We start from the raw sequence: 18586 nt of genomic DNA on the forward strand, positions 1-18586 counted from the left end.
TTGGTGTGAATAATTAAAAAAAAAAAATGCAATAAGTCAGCCAGCCAGCCGGCCAGCCGGCCCATGGCCCAATTTTTGCAAAGTTTGCGCTGATAAAAAGGACGTGGTGATTCCTCGAGCGTTGGATGGGGGAGAGAGACTCTTGGACGAACTGAAAACTGAAAACAAGGGCTGCTTTACCGACTACTCGGCTTGGCAGAATTCACATTCAGCGCATTTAGGGGTGGCTGGATCGGCCCATGTTTGACACGCAAAGGGTGGCTTTTTTTTGGCGATTCCCTGTGTCACTGGCAAATCAAGATGATCGACTCGCGGTACTTCAAAATCTCACAGGTCGAATCTTCTCCGATGGGCGACAATGTGACGCGGAGACAGCGCTCGGCTTCCTCCGTGGCAGTCCAGGGCTGGGCGCCTAACCTTGCTGCACTCACCCATCTGCGAGAACACGTTTAAGAAGTGTTTTGGCCCCCGGAAAAAAAAAAAAAAAAAAAAAAAAAAAAAAAAAAAAGGGGTTTGATATGTGCAGATTCTCGGTACAAATCGGCAGCCTCTCCTGCATGTACAGAGAGGTTGTATTGGGAAACAATGGTTTTCCAGCCCAGCCAACGCCTTGGCTTGAAGCCCCGCGAGAGAGAAAGCACGGGGACCAAAGCTTCATGCTTCACTTTGCCATCTCTTCACACCGCCAGTGGCTTTGCTCTTTCTTAGCTGCCGAGGCAGGTTTGCCGGCGGCTTTTCTTCCTTTTCGTCGAGACGCAGTCGACAAGTGGAGCTTCGATGCCCTTGATGCACACTTGATGTCCGAATGCACACCTGAGCACCTGGGTATGTATCCCGCTGTACCCGACTCGTAGCCCTTTCTCCGGCTTGGTAACCCAGCAAACTGGCTTCCACGATCCCCGCTCCAAAGGCAGACACCGGCACAAGGTAGTACAGCTTCTCGGTCGCTGCAACGCTGACGGCAGAACCTTCCCGGGTGCAAGGCTCCATGGCTGAGCGGAGGAAGATTGTTTCCATCTTGAGGACTGGCCTAGTATGGAGCGTGGCATCAAGTTCGGATTTTGAAGGGATCCTGAAATTGCTTCGGTTTCCCCGATGTAGCGGGGCAATATGCTCCCACAGAAGCCACAAAGCAGGCGACCGAGCAAACAACGGGCCAATACATGCTGCAGTACAGACATGCAAGCCCGAGAATGTCTTTCAGTGTACTGGATGATCCTTGAACCCGTCGAGCGCTTCGCCCCCGGGGTAAAATATATTGATAAATCAGTGAGGCGTAACGTGAAAGGGTTGCATCGGCGAGTACAGCCACAATATATCGGGATTGAACATGGCTCCCTCGGGCAGGCTTGTCGAGCTTTCTGCCGTCAAGTCTCATGGCTGGGCTTCTGACGGCGATGTCCTGGGAAGGTCATGATAATGAGAGCTCGCAATGAGTAAATTGATCGAGACCAAAATTGAGCATCGAACGCTGTTGCTACACGGTCCGCATGTGTTGCACGAAGGGGGCGCAGCTGACGGGCTACTCCTTTGTGCTGCTCGAAACCACCCCCCTTATTCAAGTATGATGCGACAGCATGATGACGCCAACGCATTTCTTTCATGTGGGAACCACATCGGTTGGAGAAAGGGCGTTCAGCTAGCTGTGGTTGCGGTCTACAACTAAACACCGTGATTGATAACGGTTGAGGGACGCCAGGGCTACTAACTGGGACGTCAGAATAGTAGGCTTCGAGCCTGCCGCTTGACGTTTCTTTTGTGGATTGCCTCTTCCATGGCATTGTCTGGACTTGGGCAGTCTCGAGGGGATAGCCGACATGTACGTCGTGTTCAATATTTTTCCCCCGCTTTCACAGCGGCTTAAGCTGGGTGAACCGCACATCGATTCCTGTTTGCATTTGCATATTCCTTGAATTTGCAATCGCTAGGGGTGTATGTTTCCAACCAAATAAATGGCCATCCTTAATGATGAGGCTAAGTAGCAGCCACGGCGTCCGGCCATCTCGGAGCGTTCCGCCACAATTCCCGGGCTTACAATGTCTGAAAAAGGACAAGGCACCATGCGATGCGGACGGGAGGAAAAAAATGCTTACCCTGTGGCATGCTCTTGCTCATCGTTATTTAGCAAAGGTTCGGAGGAACAGAGTAGGAAACGATCGGATATTTCCCGTCTGGAAAATCCTAGCCTTCAGGGTCTCGAGCCATTGCGGAGTTGACCGCCAGACAGGTACACATGTCTCAATTCGCGAATACCACCACAATCGCCACCGAATCGCTCAAAGAAGGGTCGGCCGAAGTAGATCGTGCTGGGGAAATGATGGCAAGACGTACTGTACCTGTCCATCGCGGCTTTTCAATTAACCCCCGCCCCTGCAGGCCACGCTACCGCCGACCCGACGAAAACCGGGGCAAGCATAGCACATACAAGCAGCCTGGGCGCGGTCGACGTGTCCTTGACCTTTCTTTGGTCGCGTCGAGTTTGTTTCATGTATTGGGTTGCGTGCTTGAGCTGAGGAGTCGGGTACCCGTTGGTTGCCATCGAGGAGCTCAATTCCCAACGTTTTGCCGGGAGGCGACTCCTGACGACACTTTGGTGACGGACAAGTCCGCCTGAGAGAATCAAAAGCCAAGACCGACCTTTTCGGCCAGCTAGACAAAACCCTTACCCACAACCAGACATGTACCAACTGTTGCCCCGCCGTAAAGTCCGGGTCCCCGAACCGACGAAGATAGTTGCACGCACGGATGACCAGTTTTCCGGAGGGTTGAAAGCCGCTGCCAGCCAATCATCGGCGGATCAGAACGAACAGGGTGGCGAATATGCGTAGGTCGATTTGAAATCCGTCTTCACCAGCATTCGCGCTGCCGGCTTGCCCTCCTGGGTCGGTCATTGATGAAGACAGCCGAGGGTTTTGAGGATAGAGACGGTTCATGGTCACGTCTAACTAAGCCATGAACCTTGGTGTCAGCAGTGAGCATTGAGAGCCATCTTTTTTTCTTTTTTTTTATACGGACCAAGCACAAGCAGTCTGAAGCCCCTCGGCACAACCAGGAAATGGAGGTCCCTTATGGGCGGGTGCAAGCCATGATGCGTTCAACTAGGTGCTTGAGGAGTCTAGTGTGTAACCAGCTGCTGAACAGCGGATAGATACCTAGCAGATACTATTTGTACGGAGTAGATGATGGAGTTTACAACATCCGAGTGCAAGGCTTAGGCGCAAAGCAGGCGCAAAGCAAATACAGCAGATGCCTCCGAATGAGGAGGAGTCTGGTCGGACGACATCTTTGCCAGCCGCCGGCCAGCTCTGCCAGGCCTTGTCCACCGGCCCGACAGAGTTGGAGGCTGGCTGGTCGCAGGTGACAGCACGCCACATTGTACTCCGTGCAAGTCAAGTATCCTCCCACTTCTGCCGCCCGCCACCCGCTCGCTGTTTACGACAAACTCCATCTCCCCCCCCGTCCTACCCCATTCAGATCGTTTGTGCACCTGCGGACATTAGCAAATACCCGACGCGACGCATCCTTGGCTGATTTGATTTGATTTGCCAGCCATGGCGCTGGCATTGATGCTTGCCGTTTGCTCCTCGCCTATTTTCCTTCTTCTTTTCCTTTTCCCTTTGCTTTCTTTTTTTTTTCTTTTTCTTTTGGTTTTCGGGTTCTTTTTCGGGTTCTGTTTCCGTCTTCCCTTTTCCCCCCCCTCCGCCAAAGGCCTCCACCAAGGCCTCCGCCAAGAAACCCCGTCAGATGCGAACCGCGACCTTCTTCCCGGCAAACCGCTCCCCATCCTGTTGGCTGGGTCGGTCGCGTGCAGCATCGTGCCCTGGCTAATAAGAGACGCCGCCTTCCCACCCACCCACACACCCACGCTCTTGAAGCTGTAGCATCAGAGTCCATCCGTCTCGTCTCATATATACCCTCGTCACCCAGTCAATCGCAGGCGTGAGAAGGCAGCACACTTCCTCCCATCACACCATAGGAATAAACAAAAGGCGCAAAGGACCTTCTCGTCAGTCCACCCAGCTGCCAGCTGTCGGCTCTATATCGATAATCAGACCACGCACTCCACTTTGACCAACACGATCGTCTCCGCGCTACACGTCCGTCCCCCTTCAGTTGCCACCCAAGTTTCGATTGGACATTCCAGAAGAATTCTTGTACTTCCATCAGGCCGGATCAGCAAGCAGCACGCAAAGACTCCAGCGGTTCTCATTTCTGGTTCTGCAAGCGTAAGCTGCTCGGCTCCCACTTACACCAACCACAGTAAGAACAAGACTATATATACCCACTCACTCCAACTACCATATTCGGGTATACTGCAACAACGGCCCCAACCTCCGAGTCGTTGACTGAAAACAACTTTGCCGGCCTTTGGACCGTATCCAAAAACATGCCTACTGATACGGAAACGCTGTCGCTTCCTCCGACAACAGACCCGACTGATTTCGCATCACCAGCCCCTTGCCCTCTCAAGCAAACGGGTAACACCAACTGGGAGTGCAGCTTGAACGAGCGAGATTCAGTAGACTGTGATACCAACATCACCAGGCCGTGTTCGTTGTCCAAGTCCAAGGTTGGATGTGACGTAGCATCTCCATCTCAGATGCATCCTATGGGAAGACCACAACAGGATGCCTATCACGACAACATGTCGGATTCTGGAAGTAGCAATATCAGCAGGTAAATGGCCCCTATCGCAAGCCAGCGGTCTTTCTTTTTCTTCTCTTCTCTCTTTTTTTTTTCTTTCTTTTTGGCTGCGTCATGATATCGAGGAAACAACGGCAGAATATTTTCTCAGCTTGCTTTCGTTCTTACCATCTCGTGGTGGCTGCCAATTTATTCTAACACTGATGAAACAGCTTTTCCGGTGGCAGCAGCGCCTTCAGTCAAACTACCGTGGAAGAATCATGCAGGAGGGCCTTGTCTCATTTTCCGCGACCAGCCATTTCCTTTCCTATGCCGGCGATGGAATTTGATTTTCGAATCGCTGTCGCCCTGAACCCAGAACCATCACGCGTGGAAAACAAAGTCAAGAAGGAAATCACCACTGTGGCGGCAGGACAATGGTCGGGCTCTTTTGGGAACGGACGTGTCCTTGTGAGTGGCGCAAGTGGTGTTACTGCAAAGGATCGACTCCTTTTTAACGCATTGTGCAGGCAGGAGGGTATGATCTGGGCCAAGCCAGGGGCTTTAGACCCATTCGTATTGTCGAGGGTGCGTTTGTTCTGCAGACCACAGACCAACCGCCTGCCATGTTAGTCTCGCCCAACCCCTGGCGGCCAAGTGTTGCTGTTCGTCTTTCTCTGCAAGTCAGCTGACAATTTCTGCTTCCCAGACTTGAGATGCGAACTCGAGGCTCCCTTTCCGGCCCTTGCGATGTCCTGGACTCATTGCTCGGCCTCGGCCAGTCGAAAGATATCGACCCGCGCCTGTATGGCTTCCGGATGTTTGCGACGGTGAAAACACCGGACAAGCGTTACGCAGAGATTGTCAACTGTGGCCTGTGGGTGGCCAGTGGCATGTGGTCTGGCGAAGAGCTCATAATTGAGTAAGTCTTGACTGCTCATGGATGCGGTACCTTTTTTCTTTTTTCTTCTTTTTTTTTTTTCTCTTTTCTTTTGGCGACTGACGTTTTGTAGTTGCTACCGCATCACTTGAACGACTCCCTGTGTCGGTGCCATGTGTCAAGTTGGTATTGCGGTCGGGCCTGCTTCACTATGGATCGGATCGCTGTGTAAGCCCGTGGCCATGTTCATCTCATTCAAATACCGTGTCATCTAGCACCTTGTTTCCCGTCACTACCATCCATCCTCTTTCAAATTCCGTGTCATCTAGCACCTTGTTTCCCGTCACTACCATCCATCCTCTTTCAAATTCCGTGTCATCTAGCACCTTGTTTCCCGTCACTACCATCCATCCTCTTTCGCTGTTAGCGTATATCCTTCCGAGCAGACGCAAATGGCCGGGTAATACTTTTCGTTGTCGGAGGTTGTTTGCGGGTTTTGGAGCGTGGAGTATCGGATCTCGGGGACGACGCAATCAGTCAGTCCCAGCACATTTCATGGAGTTTGGCCCTCTTCCTCTTGACTACATACTATAGTCTGGTACTTCATTCAACGGCGGGACTTTCTCAGTAAGCGAGACCCTGGCATTGCATGCAGCTCGAGCTGGTCGTTGCTCGCCCATCCCTCGCCAGCTCCAGCCCGACCCGCACCGCACACACACACACACACACACAGCGGGTGTCCGCGAGCCCGAAAGCGCCGGCGCCGCTGCCACATCGCCAGAGCTCAAAGGAACCTGGGCCAATCGTGCTGGCTCGCCCTACAATGAAGAGGCACGCGGCCCATTGATGCCAAGTACTGTAGAAACCTGCATGTGCCAATCCGCCAAGGGCCCAGGTCTGCGCTCGCTCACCCCTCACCAGCCGGCACAATCGCCCAAGCACATATTTTTCAGGCATGACCCTCGCCGTCAACGGCGAAACCCATCCTGGCCGGAACGTCATGTTGAAAGTGACGCTAGAGCCTCGACATGTCATGGACACGACTTCCATAAATATCAGTCACGCGGGGAAGAAAAAAGAAAGAAAGAAAAATGAACTGCCATGGACAGCACTGTACAATGGTGCACAGGGTGGTTTCTTGCCTAATGTTGTTACCTGAAAAAGAACCAGAACAGGCGAACAATCCAGCAGCGCGCTACATTTCTTACGCCCTCTTCCCATCTCGGCGAAGCCTCCGCATGTATACCACATACCCGTCATGCAAGATAGTTGCGTCGCCAAGCACGTGGTGAAAAAAAAGATCCATTTCCATGTTATCTGAAATGATGAAAAAAAAAAAAAGAATGCTCAAAGGGTGGCCAGAAGAAGCGAAGGAAATGGACAGGTTGTTCATCTAGAGAAAGGAAAAGAACCAAAAATGTGGAAAAAAAAATACCATGTGGTACAACATACAACGAAGAGAAGAAAAAATAATGGCCATGCCTCATCGCAGACTCTCCATCGGTCCCTCATGGGTGTTGCCCACAAACCAACTTCCTGTGACGCACAAGGCAAAAATCTCACATTGATATATACGTCGGATGCGATGACGTTCGCGGCATTGCGCTGCGCCACAGGTTAGTGGTCACGGCATCATTGCCTCAAAGAGGCCCATTTACACAACAATCATTTTCATGCCCTTGGGTCTGAGAACGTTGGCACCGTACTCGCCACCAACATTACCTAGCAGGAAATAGTCAGATCAAGATACACTCCAATGGTGCAATGTATTTGGGCTTACCAGCTTGAGTGTAATCGCAGACAGTGTACCATGATGGGAGGCTGAGAACGGTACCAGCAGGGCATTTCACGGTAGAGCAGCCGACCTTGGTCGTCGCCTTCCACACCACCTGGGTGAAATGGCCGTAGTTGCCAAGAGGAACATTGGAAGGAGGGTTTTCCATGCCGTAGAATGCGTCATAATTGGCAGCCTCGCCGTTGTACCACTGATTAACAACGGCCTGGGCTGCAGACTGTATCTTCAAGTTATCGATGTTGGCACTTGATCCTGCACTAGCCAGATTTTGGCCATAGTGACCAGTCCCCTGGTTCCTGTTCACACACACACAAAGGTCAGTACGTTTCATCACCTGTAGCCTCTTTTCAATGTGTCCTAAACCTTACATGTCGTGTTTAAAAACGCAGGTATTGGCAGTGTTGGCGGCATACTGAGCAAGGACGGGGTCCCACTCCAGAGCCGGGGCAGAGTGGTTCTGACGGATGAGGTTGTGCTGCTCCAACATGGTGTTTTCGTAGTCACCCAGATTCGACGAGGGAGGCGAAAGTGCCGAAGGTGATGCCTTTGGGGGCTCCGCCTTTGAAGTGGTAGTTTGAGGGTACTCCACAGGCTCGATTGATGTCGAAAGGGGGGCCTGAGATGGAGTAGGCGGAGCCTTGTTGGCGGATGAAGAGGAGGTTTGCTGAGGAGCCTCGAAGAAAACAAGACCTGTTGGGGATCGTACTGGGGTCGTGGTAGTGGTCGTGGTCGTGGTGGAGGTGGTGGTGGTGGTGATGATTGAGGAAGTGGTTGAGGAAGTGGTTGAAGGAACGAGAACAGGAGTAGGAGGAGCGTCAGTTCCATCATCTGTTACCGTGACAGTAATGTACTGCGTTACCCAGTCGGTTTCGGTTTCCATGGCACGTTTCCGCAAAGGACTAGCCAAAGCCAGCATGGCGCTGGTGGCTACGAGGAACAATGAAGATTTCATGCTGGGAGGCTGTAGAGATGGGATGTCAGTTACAACGGTTCCATGGAGCGCCAAAAAGACTATATATAGCCAAACAAGAAAGAGAATGAATAGAGGCAATGTCCTGCCATGTTGCTTGCATCCGGTATTCAACGATGAAAACGGCTTCTGTGATGCTCATCATGCCAACTTGTCGTCCAGGAATACCATTGGGGTTATATAGGCCAGGGGGCCTATATTATGGACGGGGCCATTTGTATGGCGGAACCAATTGGTGGCTGGGCGGCATGGTAGCCTGGAATGTTTGAACGTTTGCGATGCCGGGAATGAATAAGAAAATATTGCCCCTGAAAGCGCTGCAACGGGACAGACCAGCCCTCATGTCCAAACAAGCTATTTCAAGCTATTTCCAGATATGCAGCATCAAATCAGATGGCACGCATATCGCCGCAATAGCCGCGGAACTGATGTGGTAAAGAGGTCCACCCAAATGCTTGGATTTGCAGCGACAAGATCAGGCCTGACGAGCCACCCAGACCCTATTGATTGCAGACGACCACAAGACATGCAAAGGAAAGAAGAACTGGCAGAAAATAGCCGTACCTTTCTGAAATTTTGTTTGGTTGAGGGGTATCGGAACAGAATGACCTTTGTTTGCTTCAGAACCAGCTGTGCAGCACCTCGGTACTGGTGGCTTTTCTAAGGCCCGGATTTAGAACGGTGAGACTGGCAACCGAAAGGCGAGAATACAGAAGCCTGACCAAAGAGACGTTGCGAGATTTCTGATTGAAGGCGTACTTGACAAAGTTCGGTGCTGAACAAGAGCGGCAAGCGAGCACGGGAAAGCGATGAGAATCACACACAAGGAACGTAAAGCGCCGTCGAGGACACAACAAAGGAGCGTGGGAGAAGATTGGTTGAACAAATGTAAAAAGGGAAAGAAAAAAAAGGTAGCAAATGCCGTCTAGGCAGTAGACAATCCAGGTCTTTTTGCTTTTAAAGTTGTGGTGAAGCTAGAAAAGAAAAGAAGAAAAACTGGGCGAGCCAAGGAAGGAAATAGAAGTTTGTTATGAAGGAAGGAAATCAAGTCAGCTGGCAAGCGGCCGTTTGAAGCCAACCACCAAGTGGCAAGCCATGCAAGGTACATACTTGGCACCGCTCGTAAGCTGCAGCATCATTACGGGTGCACAAGGACTACTGGACCCAGTTGACGGCGATCCAGCCTGTCGGGGCCGGCCAACAGCTGGCGCACAATTTGGCATGCAGGCAATGAGACTGAGCCAGGGCTGGAGCTCTGGCAAGGGAAATGATGGGCGATGGACTTCACAATCCGGAGACGTTGGCGCCTATTGCAGTACAGACGCTAATGCGCTACACAAGAATGATCAATTTCTGGTCCTGGCTGCAATGTGTGTGCACGAGGTTTCGACTCAGAGCCAGCGACCACCAAGCACTTGCTCATCATCATAATCATCTCACACCCAAACAATCGACGGGCCAACGTGAACCCCCCCCTCTCACTCGCCCACACCCCCAAGGCTCGGCGCTGATGAACCGCAGTCAGGGGCAAATGCCAGGTATTTTTGTGTCTCGCTCACAAAAAAAAAAGCCGCCAATGTAGGTACTCCTGGCGATACGGGTGGCCCCTGGGCTCCGACCCTGCTTATTTCAGCCTCCAAGTGGGGCAAAATCTGGTGGCTCTGACAGATGGCGCTCTGCCCGACCCGCATTGTAATCCGTTGCGTTCTTTCTGCGCGACCCCTCTCTTGTCGCGATGTACTTCTACCAGACGGCTTGTTCAACGGCGGCCGCTTGAATCGCCTTGCGTAACGAATATAGACGTTCCAAGTAACAGCACGCCGCGCAAGATATGATGCGCGCGCTAAAACACAAACCCCCCCCCCCCCCCCCCCCAAAAAAAAAAAAAAAAAAAAAAAAAAAAAAGAAGGAAGAAAAGAGAAAACGCATGTTGATCATCTACTGCATCAGGCTTCCGACTTAATTTGTCCTTCCCCGCTCTCCACGTCCGAGCTAGCCACTACACTCAAGGCCGTTACTCCTGTGCGAGGCATGCTCGCAATCTGGGCTGAAAGAACCCGGATGTACGGAGTACGGATAATCAGACTATGTAACACCGCACTGTTCGCCTCCTGTTTGATGGCCGTCTTGATGACAGCTTCCACCTTGTTGGGCCTCGCGAGATGTAACAAAATCACACAAAAATCAGTCCGGTCCTGAATTTTCGGCGTTGGATTACTGGCCGGGGGGTTATTCTGTTACAGAAGTAATGAAGTAATGTGAGAAAGTGGGACTCAGGCCTGCTCCGCATGTACTCCGTGCCTCCGCAGTATGTACTGCAATAGGCGCCTTGGTTTGCCTTCCCGCCGACTGTCATCCGAAAGTGAGATATTGCTGGTTGATTAACATGGCCCACAGCCGAGGGCGCCGTTTGGAGATGCAGCGCGTGTCAGCCCAGGCTTTGTTTCTTGCGTTGGCCCGTGAACCGAGGCCCTCAACCACGCCGACGAGCACGGACAACCAACCCAGGTTGGAAGAAGGCAGGCACGAAGCTCTCTCAGATACTATTACTCTATCAAGTGTGCCCAAGCCCAGCGACGTGAGGAAAATAGTAAGCCCGTGACATCCGAAGAGCGGCAGGCAGACAAGATGCCAGGTGTCGCCCTGTCCGTTTGCTCTTTCCTCAGCAAGCCGCTCGTTCCTGGCTTTCACCTGGTCTTTCCTTCCCGCCCAGCCCGCAGCCATTCGTCGGGCAGCTACTCCGTACTCTGGCCTCCAACATACCTACCGGCAGGTACCTGGCAGCAGTGTTGCACCCGCGCGGTACATAGCTCAAGTCAAACAGCCAACCAGAAACGTGCATGGCATTGTTTTCTTGCAGGTCCACTGAACAAGCAGCGGAGGTGGTGTGGGGCCGGTCGTGCCTGAAACATCCCCTCAAATCTCTCGCTTCGTATAGACGCAAGCAAGGCAAGTTCTGGTGGCCAACTAACCCGCTTCATCATCTGGCGGCTTGGCAAGCAGTGGTCAACTAACCCGCTTCATCATCATCTCCTGCTCCCTCCCCCCCCCGGTCTGCCAGGCTGGCGGCGTGAGAAACGACAACGGCACGGGTAGATTTGCAACTGCTGATTCCAGCAATCCCCAAGTTGGCACGGGGTGTCTTGTCTCGGTATACGAGCGCGCAGGAATCAGGAGGGGTAACCTGGCGGTACCCTCACCATCGGCAAACTGCTCGACAACGTATTTGATTGCAAAATCACAGGCATGGGTGCTGCGCCCGTCGAATTCGGTTACGAGGTCCGAAATCTGAACTGATGCCGTTTGACGGGTCGTCGATTTGTCCGTTCGGTGATGATCGGTCCTCGCTCAGCGCCACCTACCTTTGTCTCAGACCGGCATCCTATTCCGCTGCAGAGTTGGCGATCAAGAAACGCATTCGAGACACTGTGTCGCGTGGCCTTTTCCCATTGACGCCGTATGGGCGTTGTCTGATGCCGAAATCCGATTGCTTGTCAGCTACAAGGCTAACTTTGACATGTCATACTTGGTCTCGCGTGTGTTGCCCCCAAGACTATGCTGTTCTACAATCAGCATTACATCACAGCGATCAAGCACACAATCCTTCATGTAACGACTGGGGACGTTCGCTGCATCTGCCGTGCAATTGTTGCCGCAAGGGCCATTGACGGGCAGGGCAGCTCCCCGCAGTCAAGCTGGATTGTTTCGTCCACCTCCATCAAACGCCCCGATTTTCTTGGCTCCAACCGCGACCCCGTGGCGACTTTGGCCTGCTGTGACTGTTGAGCAGATGGCTGCCTCATGACCAACGAGTGGCCCTATGTATTACACCTGCACCTATTTGCGTCTGCTTCTCAATGAAGGAGCAGCAAACCGCTACTCGCATGATGCTCCCCTCCAGTGGCAACTGTGACCTGTCTGTGTTTGAGCCAAGGCAATCTAGGTTCTTGGCAATCCCCGAAAAGACGGGAACAAGTGGATGGGCCAAATCTGCCAAGAAAAACACGTCGCATTATTTCATTGTTGAACTTAGTGTCTGGACAAAGTGACCTCTGCCAACAACATGCCAAGTCTGCAGAGCATCAAATTGCGCGACACCAATAGACCAGCTACTGGCACCAAGTATGTCTGGAGAGGCTTGGCTCATGCTCTGATTTATGCGCACAAGCAAAGGAACACCGAAGCTTGGTCTGGCAATCACGGAATAATCCCAGCCTGGTGCAGTACAAATCACCGACCGTGTACACCCAAGAGTACCAAAAGCTGCATAGCCAGAGAAAACAAACCCCTGGTTTTGAAAGACTGTTCAATTATCAAAGCATTGGATATCGGTCTTTCACAACATCGTCGCGGAGTTGAAACAACGGCCGCATCTGGCGGTTGGGCTCAGCAGGAGGACGAATAGGAAACCGACCGTGGATATTCGAAAAGGCAACGCCCCAAGTTGCAAGGTAACTGTACCATGATTGCGCAATGGAATTGAAAAGTTGGTTATGAAACTTCGGGGAACAATAACGTCGCCGCTGCCGTGGGACTTGGGAGTCTTTGTCCATCACAAGTCACTCCTTGCCGCCCTCTGCTGACTTGGCTGCAGGAGCCTGCGTCTCGGCCAAGGGTAGTACATAAGCCTTTGTCAAAGAGAGGGGGTTTAAGCAAGTCTATAGAGTCTAGAACAACCGAGGCTCTGGGCATGCAAAGGTTCCAAAGTTTTCAATTCACCAGCTTCTCATCGCCACGCTAATAGGCGAACTCCGAGTTGCTCGCTTAACTGATTGGGCGTATTTCATGGTACTTGGAGTCTTTCAGCAAGCAAGAAGTGTGCAAAATGCGACAGATCCCAGGCATGCTGAACTGACCGCGTAAAGGTTTGGTAGTGGGATTTACTTTGAGCTGCTCAGCAACCTGTTTCTCCAGCAGTGACAAATATCAACCTTTCAAAGTATCACATGCATATGATGGAATGCAATCTACACGTTTCTGCCGTTGGTGAGGAGCTGCGGGTTCGAGGTTGCTGTTGGCCATAGAAGAAACCGAGGTTTGTCCATCTTTGTGGGTAAGTTTATCACAACATTCCCGCCAGGGTAGACTGCACGATCCAGTGCTTATGCCACTGGGACAAAGATGATACTACAGTACTGGTGCATATGATGCGGCTGTAAGGTAACCTAGGTACCTAAGGTAGACAATGGATGCTTGATAAATATATGAACTACTCTGTATAAAGACGGTGCTGGCGGTAGTACCGACAATAGCAGCATCAAATTTAATGGCATTATTAAAATTGGCAATACCAAATGCAGAATTGTTGAATACAGCATCGTTGGGATCAGAAAGAAGAGGCATCAAATACAGCGTCATCTACACAGTGGCATGATTAACCCCAACAGTTCCAAGGCCAGTGGCGTTATTGAACACTGCAGCATACCACGGCATCGTCGAATCTAGTATCACCAGCACTATCAGCAGAAGAGGAGGCAGCCAGTACAAGAATGAGGAAGGAAGCAGAACTCGGCTCCAGCATAAGCCATTTTGCCTCAACGCTGATATATCTGCCGCAGGTATGGGGGGTATAGCCCGCCGCGCATGCCGCTTGCAAAAAAACTCTCCTCAGGAAGTAAAGACTTGGTTCGCTCACCTTTGACTAATAGCGCAGCCCATACTAAGGAAGGTGAGTTCCGTATACCTGTGTTACGCATCAAAGCGAGGCGAGGAGGTGAGCCTGGAGGATTCTACGGCATGATGAGGGACGGACCTTGGCCAAGTGCTCCGAGGCACGAACGAGACCAGAATTATCCCGTGCGTTCTGACCGCGAGCGAGCGCAATTTCTGCCTCGTGCAATGCCTGATTTCCACTCGAGATGGCAAGCTGTCTGCTTTGTGGTTGGTGGCAAGACTTGCCGGGTTTGGTATCACGGCGTACTGTATTACGCCTGCAGGGAGATATGCTCAATGTAGAGATCAATATAAGGATGTCACCATGCGACTGATTTCCCCCCAGCCGTGTTTGCGTGCTGCGTTCTTTTGCCCACTAAGCGGGCTGTTTCTCCGCCATACTCCTCGCCCAAGAGCAAATGCGTTGATGGGATGGACATTGCCAAAAAGGAGTTGACATAGTTTATTGATCCACTCAAGTCGAAAAATACACCTGCATCCCGCAAAAGTCGCCACGATTTTCCTATTGCCTGGTCTCGGACTGTGCTGCAACAAAAGGCTTGCCGTCGCCAGGCCCAATTCGCACATCAGCAAAGATCTGCTTTTGCCGCAGCTCGACGGGGGTGACGTTTTTGGGCTGGTTGGGAATCTTTTTTTCCAATTTCTGCCGAGCATCACGTGGTTAGGACCAGGACGAGTTTTGCCTAGACTTTTTGACCAAAGCCATTTTTGATTTGATTCGTGATGGGGTGGGGGAAAAGGAGTCCCGATGGCTCACCAGGTTCTCAAAGACACACTTGTTCAGCTTCCACTCGGCAGGCCGGCACTGCCAAAGCTGCTGGTTTCGGTCGTCGAGGCACTCCCAGTGCTTGCGGAACTCGGCCAAGCAGTGCGTGTTTATATCAGAAAGGCTGTTCCCGCAGAATCTGTCAGCTATTTTGTCGACATGCCTGATTCCATCTGCCGCGGCCGGTTTGACCCGTCGTGCAGCGATAATGGTCCCCCCCCCCCTTCCCCCCTAAAAAAAAAGAAAAAAAAACACGGCAGAGACCAAGCAGGAGGAAGCAACTCTTGAAACAAACAAGCTATTACGCACACGCTCTGGGCACAGCGAGTAACTCGACGTCCTTCTTTCATACAGTCAAACTCGCCGCGGCCAGGGTTTTCCGTCTTGCACTGCATATAGTCATCGTTGTAGTCGCGGCATCGGGCGCCGATGAAGAAGGATGCTGATAATAGAGGTGCAGAGCTGGAACCAATTTCCTTGACGGCGGGTACATCGTTAGGGAGCGGCGTGGTGTCGATGAGAATCTCCTGGTGGAATCTGTTCCATCGTCAGCCCAAGGACCATCATCGCGTTTGGGTTTCCGGCCCGCTCAATTGCTGGGACGAAGTTGTGAAATACAGCCCGGGGAGCAGACATACTGGGGTCGTCGTGTCGACATCTTGTCTGGGCGGTCGAATGGCTTGGTGTCCAACTGAGGGCGAGGAGGAACGGAGCTGGTGCCGGTTAATTCGAGTTCTGGGATTTGAGGCGAGGTTCAATGGAATCGGAGGACTGTGATTGGCCGTAATAGCTTCGGCGAGTCTGGGCCAGGCAAGCCACTCAGCAGGTGCGCGCGGCTTTTACAGTGGTGTAGCCTGGTACATAGCTTGTATTGAGTGCAGCCATCAAATACAATTCTGGCAGGGCACGGCCGGCGCGCGCTACTGTAACAACAAAAACGCTGCCGCCAAATAAATCGATGCGGATGTCTTGATGGTCTTGAAGCTGCAACTGCGGCCAAAACAGAACTCATTACGCCCCTGGCTCCTCCGTTCACAGACTCTCAAGCTGCTGTCCTCTCGACTTGGATGAATATTGCGTCTGCCCTGCCCCAATTACGCGCTACGCAAGCCATTGTGCCCGCATATCTTGGGTCCTGCAACTCCACGTGTGTCCAGCGGGTGAGCTCGACCGGAGCACCACCTCGAATCCCTCATCGCCATGTCGCTCTTTGGACAGCCCAAACCGTTGGGCTCAGGCGGCCTTTTTGGTCAAACGCAAACCACTCAGCAGGCGCAGCCTGCCCAACAGACGGGCAGTTTCTTTGGCCAGACTCTGCCAGGCCAGCAAGGTAGCACGTTGGGCAACACCATGATCGGCGGGCAACAACAGCAGGTTCAACAGATGCCAGCGCTGGCTCAATCACAAGCTCAGCTGTCAAGCTCACTGTGGCAGCCCGGCAAAGAGACCCCCCGTATGACGCACCGCACCGAGACCTCAGCTCACTGACCTGCAACGTGAAGACATTCTGACCATGATATGATGGTAGACCAAAAGCCTATTCTCGACCAGATCAAGCTCGTCACCGAGAAATGGGACGCGGCCAACCCCAACTGCGTCTTCAAGCACTACTTTTACAACAAAGTCGACGAAGCCCACATCCCCTTCTACAAGCCGCAACCGCACGAGGACCCCAGCGAGTGGGAGGAAGCCTTGCAGAACAAGCCCGCGCCGGGTTTCATGCCTGTCCTTTGCTCGGGATACGCCGGTGTTGCCGATCGGCTCAAAACCCAGAAGCGGGCCATTTCCGAGTTCAACACGCGCCTGCATCAGATCAACGGCAGCCTGGACGCGATTTTGCAGCGTCACGAGCTGGAGACCGAGGTGCGGGCCTTGGCAGCGCGGAGACGGCAACATGCCATCAGCGAGCGGTGTCTGGCTCTGGCGGCCAAGGTGCAGATTCTGCGAAACAGAGGCTACGCTCTGAGCGGGGACGAAGATGACCTGAAGAATCGATTGCAGACGTTGGAGAGGGAGGTTCAGGATCCTGCCTTGGGCGCCAGAGAGGAGGAGCTCTGGAGTCGCCTGATTGTCCTGAGAGGATACTCGGATCGCTTGAACAAGGAGCTCGACAAACCATCTAGCCAAGACAGCGAGGGTCTCGATCCGGACACGGAGGCAAAAGCGAAGCGAGTAAGGTTCCCCGAGGCTCCTCGTACGAACGTGCCGAATATTAGGCTGACCTCTTTTTTTTTGTTTAGGTTCTGGAAGATTACGAGAAACAGTTGCAGCATTTGAAAAAGGAGTTGGAAGCTCTTGGCATCGACTTTGAAGACTGGGAGAAGAGTCGTAACGGTAGCTTGAAACTAAGATGAGCGCAACCAGCACAATGTAGATATATGGATCCGGATCTAAGTAACTATCTATGCTATGGGCATGGAGGGAAGAAGGGGAGGGGAGATGGTCAATATGGTTTGGGTACATGTATAACCAACGACATCCAGATGGTGTCTTTTTGCCTTGGCGTGCGACGCAGAAGGGTACTAGGCAGATGACTGTTGGCAATGGTTAAACTGGTACGGCTGGTCGCATGCCTGGGCGTTGGGTTGGGTCAATGAACAAAGATTTTGTCCGGGTCTGCATCGACTTTGGATCTGCAGTACTCAAGAGTCGAGTAGCAAGTCAAATGACAGCCCAACGGTCACTGGTGAAGCTCGGGCTGGCGACGGAAAAAAAAAAGCGTTTCCAGCTTTGAAAGACGGGGAAGCGATTTCTCCAAATACTATCAGATGAATGCGCATGGTAGGTCTCGCTCAGGGGAGACTTGTCCCCCCCCCGCACGCCTCAAACTATCGTACAATGAGCAAGCAAATTGCTCTATAATTTTGCCCAGCCAAAGCACCATGGCACATGTGTCGGCCTCTGGAGTAACCTCGCAGTGCATCAAACAGTCGCGCTCGCTCGGTTCTCTCGACGACCCTGATACGATTCAGCCGGATCACGGTAGGTTTTAAAAGATTCTGCTGGCCATGTCAATGGCGAAAGGGGCTATGAGAATCGGCCTTGTCAGCACGCCTCAATCACGGCCGGTAGACAGATGGTTGTCGATGCCCCATTCTCCTCCATCCGCTCCATCCGCTCCATCCGCAGGCTACGTACAGAGATACAGCATAAAGGCAGTTGCGACAACTTGCTGCACGGTAAAGGTGGCCTCGGCCTCCATGGCGCGGATCTCCTCGCGAGATTGTTGCGGGGGGGCGACTACATCGGACGGTAGCGTCAGCATGCCATGACCTGGCTGAGGAGCCTTAGGAATATGCTGGGTTTGCCACCGGGGCGGCGGACACGGTGGCTAACGTACATCCTCCAAACATTTTGGAAGTCGTAGTGAATGGCTTGTCTGGATAGGAAGGGCCACCTGGGGGGGTCGAGTTTGGACGATTGGTGCTATTTACGTAAAAAGGGCGACTTCGGCCGTAGATGGGTGTTGCGGTCGGTTCGGCTTGAGGAAAAAAAAAAAAAAAAAAGCTTTTCTAGCGTGCTTTAACCCTTTAAGGAGAAAGCAGGTAGGTCACGAGCCCCACAGAAGCACGGATTATCGATTATCTTCTGATCCCTGCTGTTGCTACATCCCTGATAGCCCCCAGCCTAATAAAAAGATTGATGCATCACTGTGCAGTGAGCTGCGCTTTAGGTGCTCTGCAGGCACATACTACCTCTTAAGGCTCATAGTACATACGGTCTGGTACCTCGGTCCATGTCAGTTTGTAGGGCGTGGCCGCCACCTGCAGTGGCACGCTTTGCATTGCTGGGGTGCCAGTGCCACGCCACAGTGGAAAATGGAAGCTGCGATGCAGGAACCGTCCTGGTAACCAACAATTGGGGACATGGACAGTTTGG

General features: G+C 52.4%; 5 protein-coding genes across 5 annotated transcripts; 2 read left to right on the top strand and 3 right to left on the bottom strand.

Moving 5' to 3' along the window:
- Positions 1-4387: 4387 nt before the first annotated feature.
- On the top strand, positions 4388-5655 carry UV8b_02252 (uncharacterized protein; the record flags this gene model as incomplete). The annotated part of the gene is made up of 5 exons (XM_043139750.1): positions 4388-4677; positions 4872-5094; positions 5154-5251; positions 5333-5545; positions 5637-5655. The coding sequence occupies 5 exons, from the start codon at positions 4388-4390 to the stop codon at positions 5653-5655; spliced, it is 843 nt and encodes a 280-aa protein (XP_042995684.1).
- A 1502-nt stretch (positions 5656-7157) lies between these two features.
- Positions 7158-9407, bottom strand: UV8b_02253 (uncharacterized protein; the record flags this gene model as incomplete). The annotated part of the gene is made up of 6 exons (XM_043139751.1): positions 7158-7225; positions 7284-7594; positions 7667-8259; positions 8833-8928; positions 9028-9043; positions 9379-9407. The coding sequence occupies 6 exons, from the start codon at positions 9405-9407 to the stop codon at positions 7158-7160; spliced, it is 1113 nt and encodes a 370-aa protein (XP_042995685.1).
- A 5036-nt stretch (positions 9408-14443) lies between these two features.
- Positions 14444-15365, bottom strand: UV8b_02254 (uncharacterized protein; the record flags this gene model as incomplete). Its single annotated transcript, XM_043139752.1, has 4 exons — positions 14444-14584; positions 14699-14831; positions 15017-15244; positions 15346-15365. 4 exons carry the CDS (start codon positions 15363-15365, stop codon positions 14444-14446), a joined length of 522 nt encoding a protein of 173 aa, XP_042995686.1.
- Positions 15366-15907: 542 nt separating this feature from the next.
- On the top strand, positions 15908-17061 carry UV8b_02255 (uncharacterized protein; the record flags this gene model as incomplete). Its single annotated transcript, XM_043139753.1, has 3 exons — positions 15908-16160; positions 16236-16879; positions 16948-17061. The coding sequence occupies 3 exons, from the start codon at positions 15908-15910 to the stop codon at positions 17059-17061; spliced, it is 1011 nt and encodes a 336-aa protein (XP_042995687.1).
- A 635-nt stretch (positions 17062-17696) lies between these two features.
- Positions 17697-18492, bottom strand: UV8b_02256 (uncharacterized protein; the record flags this gene model as incomplete). Its single annotated transcript, XM_043139754.1, has 4 exons — positions 17697-17734; positions 17846-17947; positions 18048-18188; positions 18426-18492. 4 exons carry the CDS (start codon positions 18490-18492, stop codon positions 17697-17699), a joined length of 348 nt encoding a protein of 115 aa, XP_042995688.1.
- Between the last annotated feature and the right edge of the window lie 94 nt (positions 18493-18586).

Source organism: Ustilaginoidea virens, chromosome 2, assembly GCF_000687475.1.
Source record: "Ustilaginoidea virens chromosome 2, complete sequence".
NCBI classification, from domain to species: domain Eukaryota; kingdom Fungi; phylum Ascomycota; class Sordariomycetes; order Hypocreales; family Clavicipitaceae; genus Ustilaginoidea; species Ustilaginoidea virens.